The sequence below is a fragment of the Rhizophagus irregularis genome, chromosome 26 (assembly GCF_026210795.1).
Source record: "Rhizophagus irregularis chromosome 26, complete sequence".
NCBI classification, from domain to species: domain Eukaryota; kingdom Fungi; phylum Glomeromycota; class Glomeromycetes; order Glomerales; family Glomeraceae; genus Rhizophagus; species Rhizophagus irregularis.
The window spans coordinates 1083163-1104189 of record NC_089454.1 but is presented as its reverse complement, the minus strand read 5'-3'; the positions used below and the strand labels follow the sequence as shown (position 1 = coordinate 1104189).

The 21027-nt window shown below is 24.0% G+C and overlaps 3 protein-coding genes across 3 annotated transcripts; 1 reads left to right on the top strand and 2 right to left on the bottom strand.

Annotated features, from left to right (window-relative positions):
* Nucleotides 1-2832: 2832 nt before the first annotated feature.
* Nucleotides 2833-4528, bottom strand: OCT59_017402 (uncharacterized protein). Its single transcript, XM_025316688.2, has one exon. The coding sequence runs from the start codon at nucleotides 3962-3964 to the stop codon at nucleotides 3233-3235; it is 732 nt and encodes a 243-aa protein (XP_025179886.1). The 5' UTR covers nucleotides 3965-4528; the 3' UTR covers nucleotides 2833-3232.
* A 2324-nt stretch (nucleotides 4529-6852) lies between these two features.
* On the top strand, nucleotides 6853-7794 carry OCT59_017401 (uncharacterized protein; the record flags this gene model as incomplete). The annotated part of the gene is made up of 3 exons (XM_025316689.2): nucleotides 6853-7099; nucleotides 7189-7281; nucleotides 7369-7794. The coding sequence occupies 3 exons, from the start codon at nucleotides 6853-6855 to the stop codon at nucleotides 7512-7514; spliced, it is 486 nt and encodes a 161-aa protein (XP_025179887.1). The 3' UTR covers nucleotides 7515-7794.
* Nucleotides 7795-10420: 2626 nt separating this feature from the next.
* On the bottom strand, nucleotides 10421-11499 carry OCT59_017400 (uncharacterized protein; the record flags this gene model as incomplete). Its single annotated transcript, XM_066137461.1, has 4 exons — nucleotides 10421-10627; nucleotides 10697-10791; nucleotides 11009-11084; nucleotides 11488-11499. 4 exons carry the CDS (start codon nucleotides 11497-11499, stop codon nucleotides 10460-10462), a joined length of 351 nt encoding a protein of 116 aa, XP_066004045.1. The 3' UTR covers nucleotides 10421-10459.
* Nucleotides 11500-21027: the final 9528 nt, after the last annotated feature.

The following is a 21027-nucleotide window of genomic DNA, read 5'->3' as shown; positions in this document are numbered from 1 at the left end:
ATTATACCTTAAGGATTTCGCTCAAGCCCCTTTTTTTTGCTTTGTTTAGAGGTAAACTTCGAATATATTTTATTTCTTTGATATTACTCCAAATAAAAAAAAATGCTTACTTCACTTAAATTGTGTTGCAGTATACACATTTTAATTTTAATTAATCAGATAAATAAATTTCGCGTCGTAATAACGATTTTATCCGATCAATACCTCTTGCACTTTCTTGTCTATAAGTATTCGATACTCAAAAACAATAGTTACGAAATACATACACGATTAAATGTCGATGGATTTTTATTTATCATAAATCCAGTAATTGACTGTTATATAAATTGTTGGGAATTTTATAAAAATTCATTTATCATTATTTGAACGGTATGTTATATATACTCAAGTATAATTATTTTGCGAAACACAGTGGGTTAACTAATTGGACGTTGTACTAAAATTTTCAAAACGTGACTCAATTAATAGATGTGAAAAAATTTGTCTTCGTTTTTTTTTTCGCGAACTTGAAAAAGAAAAGTAAATTCAGATTTAGTTATTTAATAAAGAATAAAAAAAATAATAACTTTTAAAATTTACAATTAATTTATTAAACTTAAGAAATGACCGATTGTGATTACCATTTGTAATCATCATTACTCATTTAAACAAAATCATATTACTATAATTTCCTAATCGTCCTCTAGTTTACAAACTATAAAAGTTTAAATAAGATGAGGCTAATGGATAATATACTATAAATTCATAACGGCACGAAATTATTCATCACTAATATTATTTAATTAAATGGTATAAGATAAAAAATAGATTATATTATGATGCGAAAAAATTTCGTTAAAAAAAATGGCCATTTTTAATTTTGACATCACCTTTTGTTGTCTACTGGTATAGACCGTGATCATTGGTATTATAGACGTGAAATTCTTACAAATCAGTTGATAGGTTGAGCGTTTTTAAAAGGCAAAGATCTTATTGTTAGTGGTCGAAATTAAAAAATTTTCACTTACGAGTTACGACCATCTTTTTTTTTGCTTTAAATTTTCATTCACTTTTTCTAAATTTCTAATTTTTATCTCTTTTCAGTCCAAAATAGTAAAACAAGACGCCACCGACTATTTTTTTCGTTAGATTACTTCATTCTTACAAATTCTTTCACATGTCAACATCGTATGATTGCTCTCATTGATCACCATTCGACTAATTATTTTTGTAGGATCACCGGGAAGGTAAAGTATTATATAAAATGTCTAAATCTTTTAAAACAATAAATAATTAGATCAAAATATTATTTGCAGAAACATGAAATTACCACCATTCAATTCATCTTAATGAGACAATTCTAATGAGCTATAATTCATTGTTGTAGGATCATTGGATAATAAAGCATCGTATAAAACGTCTAAACCTTTAAAATGCAATAATTAGGTCAATATTGCTCATAGAGATATGAAATTACCACCATTTAATTCTTCTCAATGAGACGAATCTAATGAGCTATAAATAGTTGTTGTAAGATTATTGGATTAGAGTAAAGTAATATGTAAAATGCTTAAATCTTAGAAGTGTAATAATTTGTTTAATATTGCTTATAGAAATATGAATTTACTACCATTTGATTCGTCTTAATAAGATAAATATGAAATTACTACCATTTGATTTGTCTTGATAAATTTAACGAGCTATAAATCATTACTGTAAAATTATTGGATAATAAAATATAACATAATTTGTCTAAATTTTTAAAGCAAGCAATATTACTCGTAGAGATATGAAACTACCACCATTTGATTCATTTTAATGAGACAAATCTAATGAGCTATAAATTATTTTTGTAGGATCATTAGGTAATAAAATATAATATAAAATGTCTAAATCTTTAAAGCACAATAATTCAATCAATATCACTCGTAGAGATATGAAATTACCACCATTAGATCCGTCTTAATGGGGACAAATCTAATGAGCTATAAATCATTTTTATAGTATTATTAAATAAGAAAGTATAATATAAAATGTCTAAATCTTTAAAGCACAATAATTCAATCAATATCACTCATAGAGATATGAAACTACCACCATTTAATTTGTCTTGATGAGACAAATCTAATAAGCTATAAATTATTTTTGTAGGATCATTAGGTAATAACATATAATATAAAATGTCTAGATTTTTAAAACATATTAATTAAATCAATATCACTCATAGAAATATGAAATTACTACCATTTGATTTGTCATTAAATAACAAAATAACTATTTTATCTAAGAAATTTTTATTTTGTATTTTTTCTCCTCACATACACTAAATATTATACTTTTTTAAAACAGAAAATACTTTTAACTCCATAAATATTGATAAATTTTAAGATGCTTACCTGCTAAACAATTTCGGAATAAGTTTGATTCATTCAAAATGTAAAGTTACAACGTAAAATATCTATACTGATAATATTCAATAAAAAAAAGCCCCCAAATATTAGATCAAATTCAAATAAAATTTTTAATATTTCCTTACTTACTCAATAACTCATTTATATACTAAAAATAGTTCAAAAGTCGAAAAGTCTGTATAAAAAATGAAATTATTATTTTATGAAAATGCAAATAACGTTGGGTAAGTAACTTCATAAGTAAATAACAAAAAAATAAATAAATATTTGCTGAACAACTTTATTTCATATTTGCTCGATTCCAAATTGTCAAGTTGTATGTCTTGAACTTGGTAAAAGTTTTTTTTTTTTAAAACTGAAAAACAATAACGTAACCCATATTTAATATGTTTAAAATTTTAACATCCACATGATCAATGATGTGGCAAACGTGGCGTCACTTGTACGATTTTTATGAGAAAATGTTTAATTTTATTAGATCATATATATACAAAATACTTAATTTTCCATATATTCTTAGTTTTTTGACATAAAATAATGATCGAAAGAAAATTTCTAATAACATTCTATAAAAAATAAAGCTTAAAAATATGAGTTTTTTTTTGTTTGCCAAACAAAGCCAAAAAAGTAGACTAAGGAAAAAAAAGATTTTTGCCAAATTATACGAGTGATATGTAAACGATGCGAAATATGCGAAAATGAGAAAATGCGAAATGAAAATGATGGAAATTTTAATGAAATTTTTGCTACGTGAAAATATTATTAAAAAGTTTTGTTTTTTTTTCTATTTATAAATTATAAAATTAACAATTATTAAAATATTATAATATAATATACTAATCTTATAAGAATTTTGGTTGATGACGAATTTGTTTAATTAATTGGCTTCGTCTTTTCTTTTCTTTGTCAACTCCTATAAGTTTCTTTATTGATAAAGAAACTGATCTAAATAATAATTTTGGCTTAGGCATGAATGAAGAGTTCTTTGGTAATTGATCTTTAATCTCTTTATTTTCCTTTTGTTGTTTTTCTTGGAGTATTGCTTGTGTTTTCTCAGTAATTGTTTGAGTATGTTGATATAAATTAGGGGCACTATTATTTTTTAAACGATTAAATTGTCCTAAACTTTCCGCTTTATCATAAAAAGTACCAACAGAGACGATTGTTTGACGTTTATGCATAACAGAAATTTCTCTACGATTCCTCTTTGATGCAGTAGCAGCAGCTACAACGATATTTGCTTCGAATTCATCGTGATTATTATTTAAATTTTTAACGGTTGAATGAGAAATTGGTCTTCCTTTATGAAGTACAATAATATGAGGACGTTGTAATATTCTTTGAGCTTTTAAAGCTCTTTGAATTTCATAATCGGCTTTAGAGAAACCTACGCCGGAATCATTAGATGATAAAGAAGTATTTGATATACGACGAACTTTTTCAACATCAACTTGAGGTTTCTGAATTCGTTCTTTGTCGGAAGAAGATGGGGTATAGGTTCCAGGATAGCTATGTCTAAATGTCATCTCAGAACGAATGGCAGGGCAATAGCTGAAATGTTTTGAGTTTTGCATTATTGAAGTATATAAAAAAATATATATATATATTTTTTATTTAAAATTTACGTTAATATATTGTTTTTAATAATTTGTCGTCCAGGACAATTTAATTGCTATTAAAAGCTTTTTTTTTCGTTTTTCGTTAAAAAAAAAACTAATGAAGGAATGATACAATTATATATATGAATTTTTATAATAATTATAGAGAACAATGAGTTTGTTCTACCATGTCGGTTAAGTGGCAAGTTATTTCATTTTAGTCTAGTGCAAATCTTTGTCCTTAGGTTTGTGATCAGGAGAATAACCAAAATTGGTAGATAAATATAAATACATTAGTCTAAGAATCTTCTTATAAATCGTGGCGTCGACATAAAAGGCATTTGTTGCCAAGTTTCGAATGTCAAACAAAAAGAAACAATTTTTTTTTTCTTTTTACTTAACAATGTTCAAATATTACATTGTAATTATCAAAACCAAAAATAGCTGACAAGTAGTAGAGAATAAAGGAACTTTTTTTTTTGTATCAATGATATTAAAGTTTCTATCAATGATATTATTTATTATTTTTTATCTTACCACGAGGAATTTTGCAGATAAAAAGGTAACCCGATTTTATATCCGTTTGAAGATAGCAACACTTTTTTTTTTTATTCAAATGTACTTTCCGCAGTAATTATTTAATAATATATAAATATATATATAATATAATATAATTATAATATAATATAATATAATATATTTAATACAATATATATAAAAATAATTTATTGAAACATATACTTTCGCTACATCCCTGCATTTAATAAGAACTTATTTATGGCTGGGATAAAAAACCCGAATAAAAAAGCACGTTGACGTATATATTACATGATTTATATACTGCGGAACTTGAAATTATTTGTTACACATAAATTTACGTAATTGTAATGTGCATGTGATAACTGATGGATAAAAACCGTCATATTCGCATATTCGGGGTATCGGGCATTCGGGTCAAATAACGCGGGATAAAACATTGTAGAATGTTTTAATTACGACATAAACAGAGTTTCAAGCATAAATTATTAGGCTTTTAAAAATTTTACAATTTTTTTTTTTCTTCATTTTTTTTCTTTTTTGCTTACTTAAACTTATGTAAGAAAATTCGTGACAAACAATTTAAATTCGTGAACTTTTTTACGGGAAAAATCGTGAAAAAATTGCGAGATAAAGAGAAAATGCATAAACAAAGAAGCATTTTATATTGATACATATCATTAACATTTTTTCCATTTTTGAATTTACCACCGTTTCTTATCCGATTCATCGATCAATGAACTTTATTTTAACAATCTCATTGAGATAAATTACAAATTGAGATATCAGAATATAGAAACTTTGATATATCGGAGTTATCCGGTAATCCTTTTTTTGGTGAGAGTTTCATGATATCCATTGTTCAGTAATGAAATTGTTTACAATTCCTTTGAAACAAGAATTTTTCTTGAGCCTGTTTTTAGATATATTACTTACTTGTGTTACTTAATATTATTATTATTGATGAGAAAAAAAATTATTATTATCATGTCCGATCGTCGATCTTATTTGATTAAATTTTGGGGATATTAAATATTTATTAATATAAACGCGTAATTTTATTATTTGTAACATTTAATTATATGTAATAAAAATAAAATAATGAATTTACTAAAAAGTATTCATCAATACGCGTGATTTTTGTAAACAAAACAAAATTCAATTGATATATGAGTTTATATAATAAAATTAACTTATATATATATATATATATTTTTTTTTTACTTTATTTTCGAATATTAGGAATATGAATTTGTTTCAATTTATTAAAATTATTAAATTATTTAAATTATTCAATTTTTATTGTACTATATTGCTTAGTAATTTAAATAAATAGACTCAAACTCTATCTTATTAAAATGTTTCCTTGGAAGGGGTCCTGCTTGCCTAATTAGGAATTATTAATCATGGTGCCCTAACTTCTCGAAAATGAGGGTTCCGAAAATGGGGTTTCTGGGATAACTTCCCTAGCTTATCAGTTGTGTTCAGTGTCGGGAAACGGGATAGTATTGTTCCTTTGCATTATCATTACTATCATTAAAACAATTAACTAAAAACTGCTATATTTTTTATATTTTTAAAGTTAATGCTTGCATTTACTCACGCTCCCTCTCATACGATTAACTATTGTTAGATAAGATTAACGAAAAAAAATTGGTTCACACGGAATTGCATGATTAAGATTATCAATCCAAACTAGGATTTTCATTTGGAAAAAAAAATCAGCTTTACTCATTTCGGGTACATGTTGAAATCACGGTAACGCATACATCGCATACATTTGCCTTTGTCCGTTCAATTAGGAAAATATGAAATTTCGAATTTTTTTTTTTTATCACAATCAATAAAATTGATTTTTTACGAATGAATGCGTAAATTCAGAAAAAAAAAATTCTTTTTTCGATAACAGAACGCCACATATTTTGATTGTCTTTAAAATATCCCATAATTTTCAATCATCCTTATTTTTGGTTTTTAAGTTTAATGTTATATATATAAATTGGGGGATTATATTTCTTTGAATGCTACTGCACCCCTTTTTAGAAGAATTTATATTGTTAAAATACGCGTATTTTAAAAATTTACGTTATATTTTATTTAAAATCCAATTAACGTGTAGTACGTGTAGTATGCATAAAAAATGTCAATTATTTTCATAGCCCTATAATATAACATACGCGTTAATTATTGTGCGACTCTAAAGATATAAATATCTCTTATTTTTGTAAAAAAAAAAAAATCCTAACGCGGGATTTTTTTTATTCTTCTATAGATTTTCCTTTAGTTATCAATAAATCACACTCGTTTTCTTTTTTCAATAAATAAATATGCCCTGTGATAGAATTCGACGAAACATTACTACTGCTTGTAATTTATGCAGGAAAAAAAAACAGAAATGTAATGGAAAGCCGGTCTGCTCACGATGTCAAGAAAAAAAAATTAAATGCGATTATCCCAAACCAAAAAAAAGAGGTCCCCCAAAAAATATCGAATATTTCAGGCCCAAATTTACGACTAATAACCTCTATAATAATAATAAAGTAGAGACTATTAATCTCTCTAACGAAGTAGAAGGTAAAAATAAAAAGAAAAATTTTATATTTATGAAAAAGAATAATTCATTCATATGAATTAAAATATTTAAAATATATATCTTAATCCAGTACCGAATGCAGATCCTCCTCCTAATCAAACGCTCCAACCATCTCTCGATAATGTTACCTATAACCAACCCTATTTTGCCGATGCTTACCAAAGTATGGAATATATGATCGCAATTTTCATAATTTTCTAACAAAATCAATGATAGATAACATTTTACTTTATTTTTACTATTTTTAAAGACAATATTAGTAATTCCTACTATTCGCATTATCCCGTGAATACATTAGATATTAACCCTAATGTTATGATAACGAAAGAAACTATAGAAAATCAAGTTAATGAATTCATTTATTATTATAATAATCAACCAAATAACGCTCAATAATTTCATCGTTAACGAAATTTACATTTTTTATTACGTATTTTAAGATAGACGAAATGGAATCCCGTATATATATACAACAGCAATCGATAAACCCCTAACAACATTTTTTAATATTATGATAATGTATGTCGTGTATATGTCGTTTTTTTATTAAGTATTTAGAATTATGATTATAAAAAATAAATGTATAGCTTATTATAGATCCTTAAGTATTTTATGTAAACCAATAATATAACTAAATAAATCACTACAATTTTCATTATATGAAATTGTTTTACTTTAACAACTCTAGATTTATCATGTTTAAATTACCATACTCTCTAGAAATAAGTACCCGAAAATATTATAATTTTCGCATATAAAGTTGGTGATCAAGTTAGCGATGGCGCTCGTTCAAATAAGTCGTTCCCAAGTGCAATTAATTTATTAAATGTAGTGCTAAAAGCATTAGATGTCAACGGTTTCTTTGCAGAAGAGGATATTGCAACAGTTCTTTTAAGAGCTCGTAACCTATAGCATTGGGATTTAGTCGATCAAAAGCTCGGTAATCGATCATGTGCTAACGGCCAATCCATTGATAAGTGCGAGATGAGGAAGATCCAATTCCCATGGACATTGATGTCGTACTGAAAAATATTAAGGACCTTTTAGCAGTGGAAGGGAAGGTTAATGGGTATCGATTCAGTGTTCGTCCAATCCCTGTGAGAATGTATCTTTTATCAATAAACGATCATGATTGGTTCGATCAAATCCATTGACTAGATCTGAAAATGACATGAATAATATGGACAATATAATGTGCCATCATGAAGATGTGGAACAAATCTAAAAAAAATTGAAATTTAGCAATTTAGCTTATTAGCTTCATTTTCAGAGAAAAATCCGAATTAATTCTATTTTACCATAATTATTTTAGCTAATCAATTAAACTAGTTTGATTGTTTATATAACTATTTTGTTAAATAATTAGTTTTGAAAATTTTAATATTTATTGGATATTTTAAATATTATTTTAAATTATTCAGTTTTTATATATATTTAAAATTATTTAAATATAATTAGTTAAATCTAATTTAGTTAAATATATAAATATTAAATTAATTTAATAAAACAAAAAAATATTTATTATGGTAATACTTAAATATATAGAATATATATAGAAAATCCATAAAATAATTATAAAATAATAAAATTATATTATTTATATATGTATAGTAAATCAAAATTAGTATTTTATATTTACTATTAGATTTAATTTACTAATTTTATTTATAGGATTAATTTTATATTCACCAGTGGTTAATTTGGTGAATTTTACCTCTGGTGAAATTCACCAGTAATATAATTTTAGTTTTGTTGTATTACGTTTTACAATTTTATACATGTAAAAAAAATTTTTTTATAAATTTTTTAAACTGTAACTTTTTTTCCAAATATACTATTAAACCCATACAACTCAATTTCATAAATTAGAAATGAAATTTATAGAGAAATTTGTGGTTTTTATAACACTACTAACTGTCTAACTCCTAAAGTTTTTATATTTTTTTATTTAATAACTTTAGAGTGTAATTTCGCCACTTTAATCAAATTAAATCAACTTCTTTTATTAATTGAAAGTTGTTCAACAGAGTCAAAACTACTTGTATATTAATTTTTATAAGTGTAGGTATAATACATGTAAAGAAACTCATATTTTTCATAATAGTACTAACTTTCAAAATCTTTTTTATTTATTAACTTCAGAGCGTAATTTCACCACTTTAGTCAAATGAAATCGACTTTCTAAATTAATTGAAAATTGTTCGACAAGGTCGAAACTACTTGTATATTAATTTTCATAGGTGTAGGTATAATACATATGGAGAAACCAACATTTTTCATAACGGTACTAACTTTTGAATTTTTCTTTTCCGTTTATTAACTTCAGCGCGTAATTTCACCATTTTAGTCAAATGAAATCAACTTTCTAAATTAATTGAAAATCGTTCAGCAAGGTCGAAACTACTTGTATATTAATTTTCATGGGTGTAAGTATAATACATATGGAGAAATCTACATTTTTCATAACGGTACTAACTTTCGAATTTTTTTTTTCTGTTTATTAACTTCAGCACGTAATTTCACCACTTTAGTCAAATGAAATCGACTTTTTAAATTAATTGAAAATTGTTCAACAAGGTCGAAACTACTTGTATATTAATTTTCATGGGTATAGATATAATACATATAGAGAAATCTACGTTTTTCATAACGGTACTAACTTTCGAATTTTTCTTTTTTCCATTTACTAATTTAGAGCATAATTTCACCACTTTAGTCAAATGAAATTGACTTCCTTTATTAATTGAAAGTTGTTTAGCAATATAAAATCTACTTAATACTTGTAAGATTTATCACATTTTTATAATAATATTAACTTATAAATTATTGTATAATATATTATTATATTTAAACTATATACATTATATAAATACTTTTATTAATAAAATTATTAGTTTTTTCAAAACAAACCAATTTAAATTTTAATAAATTACGTGATATAAGTGAACTTTACCTTGGGTGAATTTTACCCTTGATGAATTTACTCCTGATGAATTTCACGACTAGTGAGCATTAAGATCACTCTTATTTCTATATATTTAATAAAATGAATAAATAAAAGAAGATAAGTATGTTAAACAAATAATTAAATTGGAATAGTCTAATTATAATTATATATTATATTTAATAAAAATTATAAATCACACTACTAATATTTAATACCACAGTTATATGTATTAATTATTTTTTTATTTATTGTATAATTTTTTTATTCCATATAGGCTGATTTGTCCACCTTTAATTAAAATATTGATTTTGTTACATTTTTATTATACAAAATACTATATAATATACAGTAAATTGGGGGTGAATATTAAAAAATTTTATTTAATGTTATTATACTATAATTTGGTAAATATTTCTTTTAAATTAATATAATTCTTAGAACTTACTATATATATTAAAAATTTGTATCTTAACTTTAAACGTAAATATCTCCAGATCCAATGATCCAATCGGCAAGCTCTTTTTTCGCTCATAAAGTCCAGATAAAGAGCTTTCCAAAGAGCCTAAATTTATAAAAAACGGATCAGTGAATCCCAAGATATTTGCATTTAAGCATGTTAAAAAGTTCGTACCTTAACTTTAAACGTAAATATCTCCAGATCTAATGATTCAATCGGCAAGCTCTTTTTTCGATTATAAAGTCCAGAGCAAGGGCTTTCCAACAAGTCTAAAATTATAGAAACCGGATCAGTAAATCTTGATATATTTGCGTCTAAAGATGGTAATATAAACTCTGACATAAAATAATTATTTTTATTGTTTGAAAATATCTATTATGATACCATCTTTTATATGATGTTTTTATTATACTTTTATAAACATTTATAGCTACTAAGACTATATAAATTTTCGTTTTACTTTATATTTTATTAAAATATACTTACTTTTAATAATAAATGTTAAAAATTCATATTTATGAGAAATGGGTTTTTTATTAGTGAAATGGGTTTTTTTACATCTCTTTTACATTTAATAATTTAAATTTTGCAAATGTAAATTTTTGTTCAACTTCTTATTTAGTCAAGTGATCATCAATCAGATGATTTTTTGGTATTATAAAACAATTTTAAGTAACGAAAATTGTGAAAATCAATTCAATAACTTTTTAATGCAGAGTGAACAAATCAGCCATATGCTCTATATTATTAATAGTATAATTAAAATATTTCCATTAATAAAATATTATAATCAGTTTATATTATAATGTTAAATGCTGTAGTATATACTTCATATATATTTTTCTTAGTTTTTCAATTTTTTTAGTTTTTATTTTGCAATATATATGGTATAAAAAAAAAAAATAGCAAGTAAACTTTTCCTGATACTAAACAATTTTAATTAAAATGACTTCTTTAGTTTAAACTATAGTTTTCATAAAAATACATACTATAGTATTGAATACCAGTAATGTAATTTAGTAAAGTTGATATTTAAAATTAAGTTAAAAACATAATAACAATTAAAATTATAAATTTAAATTTAATTAGTAAAATAAAATCTTATCAATTTAATTTTTAAAATTTTTTTTAATTGCTACAATTTATAATATTGCTATTTAAAACTATTTTTTAAAGAATTTAAACTAATTAAAATTAAGATTCTCATTACATAGCAGGAGTGGAAGACTTTCTTACATTTGTGATTTTGTACGATTTCAAATTTTAATAAAACTCTGACCAGCTATACTTTTTAAAAAAAAAAACTAATTAAAATTTAAAATAATAAAATTATTTTATATATATTAAAACTATTTTTTATATAAGACAAATTATCAAATAGTTGTTGGTTTAATAACTTATTTTAATTACAGAATTTTACTTATTTATAATAGAAGTTTTTTATAAAAAATTTAAAATTTATTAGTGATTTTACTAATAATTCTATTAGTTAACTAATTTAAAAAAGAAAAAATTTATAATAACTTAATATAATATTTCCTTTTTTATATGTAATTTATTTATATATAGTAGAATTTTTACATATAAATTTTATCTTATGATTTTTAGTAACTTTTATTAAAAGTAAAATTTCATTTTTACTATTATTTTTATAATTGATAAAATTATTTAGAAATAATTTATTTATCGCACGTGCGATGCAAATTTTTATGTTTATCATTGCCATTTTAAGGGGGTGGCGATGTATAAGCAGGTTGATCAACATAAATAATTTACAAAAAAGGAAAGTGGCGATGCATCGCACGTGCGATGAATAAATTTACTCAATTATTTATTTATTATTTAAAATTATAATACAAATATCATTTATAGATATTTATTAATATAATTTAAGGGAAAAAACTCTTTCCACCAATCACATGGACTATTTTTTTATGAAATTTCAGCAATAATATACTGACGAAAAGTATTATAAAAAATGGCCTCTTCTGCAACAAAACTTAGTTTAGAAAACATAAAAGCGCTTTTCAATCTCATGGATTTATTTGAGTTTCTTTCTTTTCGCTCAACTAAACACCTGCTAAACCTTACTATTCAACTAGCACAACTGGTATTTTTCAAACTATCTCTGAACTAGGATTAGCAACATACAAGTATGTGAAACAACTCCAAAATAATTTCAAGAATGAACTCACTGAATTGCGTGTGTTCAAAGACAACTTTCAAAACTTGGTATTTCTTTTCTATACCTTCAAAGACTTATAGATAGCGCTTTTATATGAATTGATAAAAGACTTTATGGAAAAAATAGAAAAGTCATCACATAAGCAACAAGCAATAATAAATACACCCAATAAGGTTCTGGAAATACCAGATTTTCAACTAACTGAAATGAAAATTTTTGAAGAACCCAAGTATCAATCACTGGCTGTACCACCTGTAATATAAATAAAATTGAATATACAAACTTAGCCATATACCCAAAAAGAAAGAAATATGTAATGTATACTGAAGTTGTAATAGGTTCTAGTTCTAATGACTCTTGGCTTACGTTACCATCCCTTCCAGAAAAATGGATACCTTAAGATACTTTTACCAAATGTAAAACATTTAACAAACTGCTGTAGCAGAAGACTAAGAAGTCTAAGCTTATACTAGAGAAACGATTTCAACTATCATGACCAAATATATGCCATAAAATAAAGCCAATGTTTGAAAGATAGTGATTTATCTACTATGCAGCAACTCAATATCCTTATAAACTTAAAAAAATACTGTATCATTTTAAAATTAAACAACTCCTGAAAATAAGCAATCCTGGCCTGCATTATGGCGATTTTGACCAGAATTATGACTACATTAGCCGGAATTAAGTTCAAAAAATGGTTGTTTAATTTTGGAATGGTACAGTAAGTCAAGTTATTGCGTTCAAAATTAAGATACAAAAGAAGTATTTAATTGTGACTATATCTATAAATTTCAATGAGTAGGTTTTGCTTAATTGGAATAATGGAGTTTAAACTGTTTTATTTGGAGGAATATCTGTATAATAGTTTTCTGCATTCTGGATTTTGAAGCAATGTAAAGAACACAAGAAATTCCAGACTGTTATTACTTATTATAGATATATATACCCCAATCTGTTATTAATAACATTGTTTACAATGCAGAAAATCCTGCCCAATTTATGCTATCACAACTAGATAGTACTTTAGCTTTCAAGATTATTCAAGACTATGGGCATAGGAAGTTAATTGTGTATTTTGATACTTAGTCAAGCTTAAATAAAGCACTCAATACGGAATTTAACTTTAAAGAATTTAAAGGTGTTTAGACTTGTTATTTTTCACTTACATTGAATCAGCCTAGAAATAAACCACCAAAAAATATGGATTCTACTCAGAAACAGAACCAAAACAAGAATCTGGATGTTTTGCTAATAGACAGCAACAGATGAAGAAGTTTTTGGAAAAAAAAAGTAATTTACTTCAAAAAATAAAGGCTTCGATGCAGCGTACAAAAAGTTTTTAGAAAAAAATTCCAGAAATCTTCTGAAAAATACCGAAATCTGCAGTAAAATGTCCAAAATCATTCAAGATTTAAAAAATTTTACCAGATTTTTCAAAAACCTTTCAGAAAATCTGGCAAAATTTAAATAGATTTTATACGCTGCTTCGATGGCAATGATAAACTTACTATTTTAGCTGAAATTAGAGCGTTACTTAGATCACTGGCCAACTAATGGAATGCCTGAGCCAAATCGGAGTTTATGGAATGTTGGAGTGCTTGCTATCTAGTTCATATATATTAACCCTTTTTTTTACCCTGAATTTTTTTTGTTTAAAAATCCTCTTTTTTTTTTCTTGTTATTGTTACAGTAGGTCTCATGAATTTTCCTAGGATGTAGATTAAGAGGAGGGATCCCCTCTAAGAAAGGGCAGTTTCACATTGAATTTACTCTCATAGTCTAAAATTTACCTGACAGTACACATGTGGAGTACTTTTATAGAATGACAAGTGGTTCAATATTTAATTAGTTAAAATAGTTCTTAAAATGTATCATATATGTGTGTTTGTTTTATTTTAATAAATATTGAATGTGCTGTAGCAAAAAAAAAAAAATTAATATAGTTTAAGAATAAAATTTTTAAATATATCTTTAGATTTCTATAGATTATCCTTTAAATATTTGATATTTACCATTTATAGATATGAGTTAATAGATGGAAAATATCTACAGATTGTAATACTAATTTAAATCATTACTCAAGCTATTATTAACAAAAAGTTGATATCTAAATATAATAGTTGAATATCATAGTTGATGTGCTATTCATTTTTTATAACCATTTCTAGTAATTTAATAATTTTTTGAATCAATTTTATTTTATCTTTTAATAATCATATGATATTTGTTACTAAATAAAAATTTTTTATATTTGAGAATTATAATCAGTACATCATGCCAATTGATGTTGAATGATATAATTCTACATATAATATGATATCTGTACGTACATAATCATGTCTGAATAATGTCTAGACATATATCTGATATGATGTCCAAACATCATACATCATAATGCCCAAATATCAACTTTTGTCAAGGGTGGCTTACACAAATAAATCGTTACTTACACAAATAAAAAGGAAATGCAATTATCATCGCCCAATTTAATAGTAACAGTGTGGGACAAACTGTGCCTATTATGGACGCATTGTACCATAAAGATGGTCTCTTCGAGGGGAGATACCTTGATTATTCTGGCCTAAAAATCATGTTGATGGAACAGAACTGATTAAGCCGCCCATCAGCAATTTTGGTGAAAAAAAAGGAAGATTGCACTTTTCATGTTCGGAGCATCGACGCATAAATACACAAACGAAAGTAATCAACAAGTTAATAACAATATCGAGAGTGGAAACGCAAATGGTGCAATTTGAATGTTCAGAAAAAATTCAAGAAAACCTAATTTTGGGGCCACCGCGAAGGCTCTACATGGACAAAGAAGAACCCAAAAACGCCATTCACCTTCTACTCGACAAGTATCGGAATTTGTTGTCGAAACTAAGAGTGATATGTGCGAATTTTACTCATATTTTTTTTATATCAAATTTTTCCAGATACGTCATATAATCACTTTAACTTTCCTGTTAAAAAAAAAGCCGAAAAAGAAAGAACCGTCAACACTGATTTGGATTCCTGATTGTACTTTTGATTTAAATTTGGTTGCTATTAAAGATTGATTGCTATTTTTATTAATTACAATTAGCTAAATATAATTAATTACTAATTATTTGCTCTAGAATTAGTTGTATTGTACTCGGAAAAAAAATCAAATATGCGTTCTTGTAAAAAAAAAATGTTTGCTATATAACAACTAATATTGGACATCGAATATATTTGCAAAATTGCTTTCAAGCCAAATGCATTTGATTTTTGAATATCCTTCTTCGTCTTTTATATCTAAAACTATAATTGTAATAACAACTATGATAATAACTGCGATAGTTGTTAAAATTCATCAATTTAATGGAGTCATTATATTAGCTGCTTGCTTATTCTCAACTCCACAATCTCTAAAGATACTACCATCATAACGTAACGCAAACTATATTGATATAATTCCAACGGCAAATTTCGTTTGTCCCAACGATAAAAATGTGGATTAACTGTATTACATAAATGAATTACATAACATAGTTTGTGGAAAAATTTGAGATATGGAATTTAACAGATAGAATAAAGGTACTGGCCCACTACCAAAACGAACAAATACTGGATCAATCCATTTCTAAATCTTTCGTGAGAAGAATTGTTCTTATGGGTTGCCACTTTTCCGGTTTAAAAAAAAAGTACTTCTTTGGCGCGTGGCTCGATCAAATGTAGAACGTAAAAAGTGTATACTTATACAGTTATATATTGTTAAATGCGTCATAAATCTTGTAACTCGTCTCGTTGTATCATAGCCTGTGATTTGAGTTGACCAGTCCAACCGAATACTACAAAATAATATAACAATAATCATAAACAAATGTATGATAATTTTTTTTTAACTACATCTAATTTTCATTCAACTGGTTTGCAATTTCCTTACCATCAGCATAAATTCTCTACTACTATGACAAGTTGGCTACTGACAGTATGATTTAATTATCATAATTATTTTCAAACAAGTCTTTCCGGAAAAGAATGCGACTCATAATTTAACAGATTTCGTCCTTATGGTCGAAGTAGCGATTGGAATTTGGAGTTATCGTTTCTTGCATTCAAGCCATTCTTTCCTTCTCATAACCATGAAAAGACAAACCGCTTTGATGCTATGCTTTCTTGACTCTTGTGATTCAAAGACGCTGTTGTAACTAATTCACAAAGTTTGAGCTTGTCTGCGTCTACACATACAAAGTCGCTAATGGACTTATTTTCTCAATGTCAACTTCGAAAGCGTTTGAGAGTGAACTTCCTTTGACAAGACAACTGATAAGACAGAAGAATAGTTTTTTTTATCGTGTGAAGTTTAAAGTAGGCACGTGTAATTTTTAGCCAATCACGATTTGTGTTGGTCAGCCAATCATGATTACTTAGTAAAGGAAATTGTTAAAGTTTTTTTTTTTTGTTAAAAGAATAATATGTAATAAATAAGATTTTTTATATTGCAAAAGAATATATGAAAATTTATTAGATTTAAAATAAGGCCGTTCCAAATTAATAATTAGTTTAACGTCCTTTCTGGCCAAAAATTTTGAGGGGGGGGAGGGATAATTTAAACAAACATGAAAATTAAACATAATAAAAATTTCGGAAATTTTTGGTAAAATTGGGAATTCTCGGTACCATTAAATTTTAGTAAAGGAGGGGGTGGTTTAAGCATATTTAAACATATCAAACATATATGTTTAAATCACCCTTGAATTTTTCAAAAATAGAGGGGGGGGAGGACGTTAAACTAAAGATTAAATTGGAACGGCCTAATAAAAAAAAAATGCATTTTTCTTTACAAATAAAAATCTAATATTTCAAATTTCTATACCAATAGAATTCTGAATAATTACAATAAATATATTAAATTTATATAAAATTTTACAATTAATTATATAAAATTATATTTTTAAAATATATTATTAAATTAATATAATAAAAAATAAAATTGCATAAAAAAAGTTAATTTTTTTTTAACTGTAATGTATTTATAAATTTATTAGGAATATTAAAAGTGAAATATATATAAAAATACTATGCTAAAAACCATTTTAATATGATTAATTTAACTACTCATTTAGTAAATTACAAGACTCATAAAAGAAGTTAATTACAACTATAATATTAAAATAAAAATTTTAAAATTTACACAGGGTGTTTGAATATGGGTCATGTGAAATATAATAATACCTTTTACCTTTTTTATATAATATATGTATTTTTGACTGTTCTGCAAGTTTACTTAAGGCATCAATAAAGGTTTTGAATGCCGTTTTTGACTTATATATGAAAAACTGTTTTTGCTGATTATTTTCTAAATTTTTTTAAGAATGATTGGCAAAATCAATTATTCATAGATAAAGTTAAAACTGACATTCAAAAGCATCTTTGATGCCTTAGGCAAACTTATAGAACAAGCAAAAATCCATTTATTTACTAATTTTGAAGTTTATAATATTAGTCAAAATGGTAATAATCACATAACTTGGATTTAAATACTTCATGTACAAATAGAAATTGCCTATTAAAATTTATAATAAATATAAATTAATTTACTTTAAGTAAAATTATTTAAACAATTTTATCTATAAATAATTTATTAAAATTAATATTTATAATAGTGTTGCTACCTGAAACTCACTTAATGATAAAATTCAATAATCTGAAATTCAAAAACTTTATTTTTAATGAAGAAATTGGTAAATCTAAAACTTTTCTAAATTATAATTAGTTTCAGAAAAGCATAAAAACAGTTTAGGTAATTAAGTTTATTATAAAAAATAGTTTTAGATTGAATTTTGACTAAACTAAAATTTTGAAAAAAAAGTTTTAGTAAGCATCCTTAATTTATAATATAATTTATAATAATTAATTTTAATTAATTAATTTTTAATTTAAAAAATATTTTATTTATTTATTAATAGTAGTAAAATTAATTTTAATAGAAGTTATCTATAAGTTTAAAGTAAATTATATAAAAAGTCTAAATTTAATAATTAGTTTTAACTAATAATAAAAATTTGGGTTTAAATGATAAAACTTTAGTAAATAAAAATGTAAAATATTAATATATTAATATCTTTTTATTAATTATATATAGAAAATCAAATAATCATTATAATTAAAAATATTTTTTAAATTTATAAAAAAATAAAAAATAATTAAAAGATTAGTAAAATTACTTAATAGTTAATTAAAGTATTCTTTGATTAAGCTGTAATATAATATATATAATATTCTCTAATTTTTTTTTTTTTATTAAAGAGTTGAATCAATAATATTCTTTCATTAATATATACAATTATTATAATATGATATGTATAATTACTATAAAAATTTTTTTGTAACAATTTTTTTAATTTTTTTTGCTTTTGAAATATTTTTAAAAATGTAATTTAAAAATAACAAATTTTTACTATTAATAACCTTAAAAGCTTATTAATATTTTATATAAAAGAAAAATCTTTATTTTATATATAAAATATAAGTAGTAATACTATAGTAACTTATATGTAAAGGATTTTAAAATATTCAAAAATTAAAATTAAATATTTAAAAAACTTAAATATAATTATTTTATATTATACATAATTTTTTAATTAATAATTGGCAGTAAAAAATTATTTTAGCTAAATATTACTGTTAATAAAAAAAGTTTTTAAATAGATTTATAAATAAATAATATAAATATTAAAAATTTTACAATAACTTCTATTAAAAATAAATGGATTTTAGTAAAATTATATAATCTTTTTATTTAATAATTATAAAAAGATTTATTAAAATCTATCAAATAATAATATAAATTTTAATATTAATAAATAGTAAAATATATTAATTTTAAGAATTTATTATTTATTTATAATAATTTATTGTTTTCTTTCTATAAAATTTATTAATGAGAGGAATTTTTTCATATAAAATTTATTAATAAGGGGAGTTATTTCATATAATATTTATTAATAAATTTTTTTATAAAAATTTATCAATAAGAAAGAGTTTTTTCTATAATAAGAAAGAATTTTTCATATAATAAATTTTTCATATAATATTTATTAATAAGAAAGAATTTTTCTATAAAATTTATCAATAAGTAAAATCGCAGGCAAATTTTCCTACAAAACTACCATATTGCGTAATTAACCTAGAAATAACTAGCGATATAACTTATTGATTAACTAATTTAGTGGTAATAGTTTTTTAATTTCGTCATCATTATTGTCATCATTATTGTCGTCATCATCGTCATCCATTATCGACATCATCATCGTCATTATCATCATCATTATTACAATCATTTTTTGACGGAAAAGAATTACAATTAATAAGCTAAAAAATTAAATTTAATTTTATGTATTTTATAAGATAAGATTATTAATGTCGATATAAAACATTAAAAATTCATATTATTTTTACACAAAAGTAATTTGAATCACCATGTGGTTGAAGGTGGTAACCAAACAGCATTGCCATGTGTGACTCATCAAAAAAGATGTTTGATAATGTATCACGTGATTAATTCGATTTCCGATTAGGATCGGAGAGTAATATTAGTAATTTGTTTCAGAAATTGAATTTTTTTTTTTTTAAGGAGGTATTTCGTTTCAGTAATAAGAAATATTTATTTTACAAAGAATAATATTAAATAATAAAATTAATTATTATTAATATTATTTGTTTATTTATTTTTTTTTCTTTATTTCATTCAATTTTTTAATTACGTAAAATATTTATGAAACATTTATAATTCGGTTAAAAAAAAAAATAAAAAAATAAAAAAAATAAAAAAAATAAATAAAATAAAATAAAAAAAAAATTAACAAAGAAATAAAAAGTTTTCTCATAAAATGCAAGTTATGCACGTTTTACGAGAAAAAAAAAATTGATAACGTATTTTTTTACGTGATCATAAAAATTATTATTTATTTAGCACAGCCTACTACTAAATATATTAAAATTTTTATGTCTTAAATGCATAGAAATTTCCTAAAAATTAAAAAGATACAATAAAAATTTCATGCCAAGGGATCATACACATGACCCACCCATAAAGAAAAAGAAGGAAAAAAATATAAAAGTAGGTTTTATATAATTTAAGATAAGATTCTTCACACAAAAATTACACGGAATTTTGCGGATTAGTTAAAACAAAAATTTCATAATGACCACGAGGCCAAACACAAAATATAAATAATTGAAAATAAAAAATAATATATAATATGTATATATTTCTCCGTTATATTTTGATAAACCTTTAGATTACTTTAATTAGAGATATGTTTTTGATGTTATGATGATATTCACC

Excerpts from the sequence above, each read along its gene's own strand:
- OCT59_017402 (XM_025316688.2), bottom strand. The coding sequence starts at position 3,964 with ATGCAAAACTCAAAACATTTCAGCTATTGCCCTGCCATTCGTTCTGAG.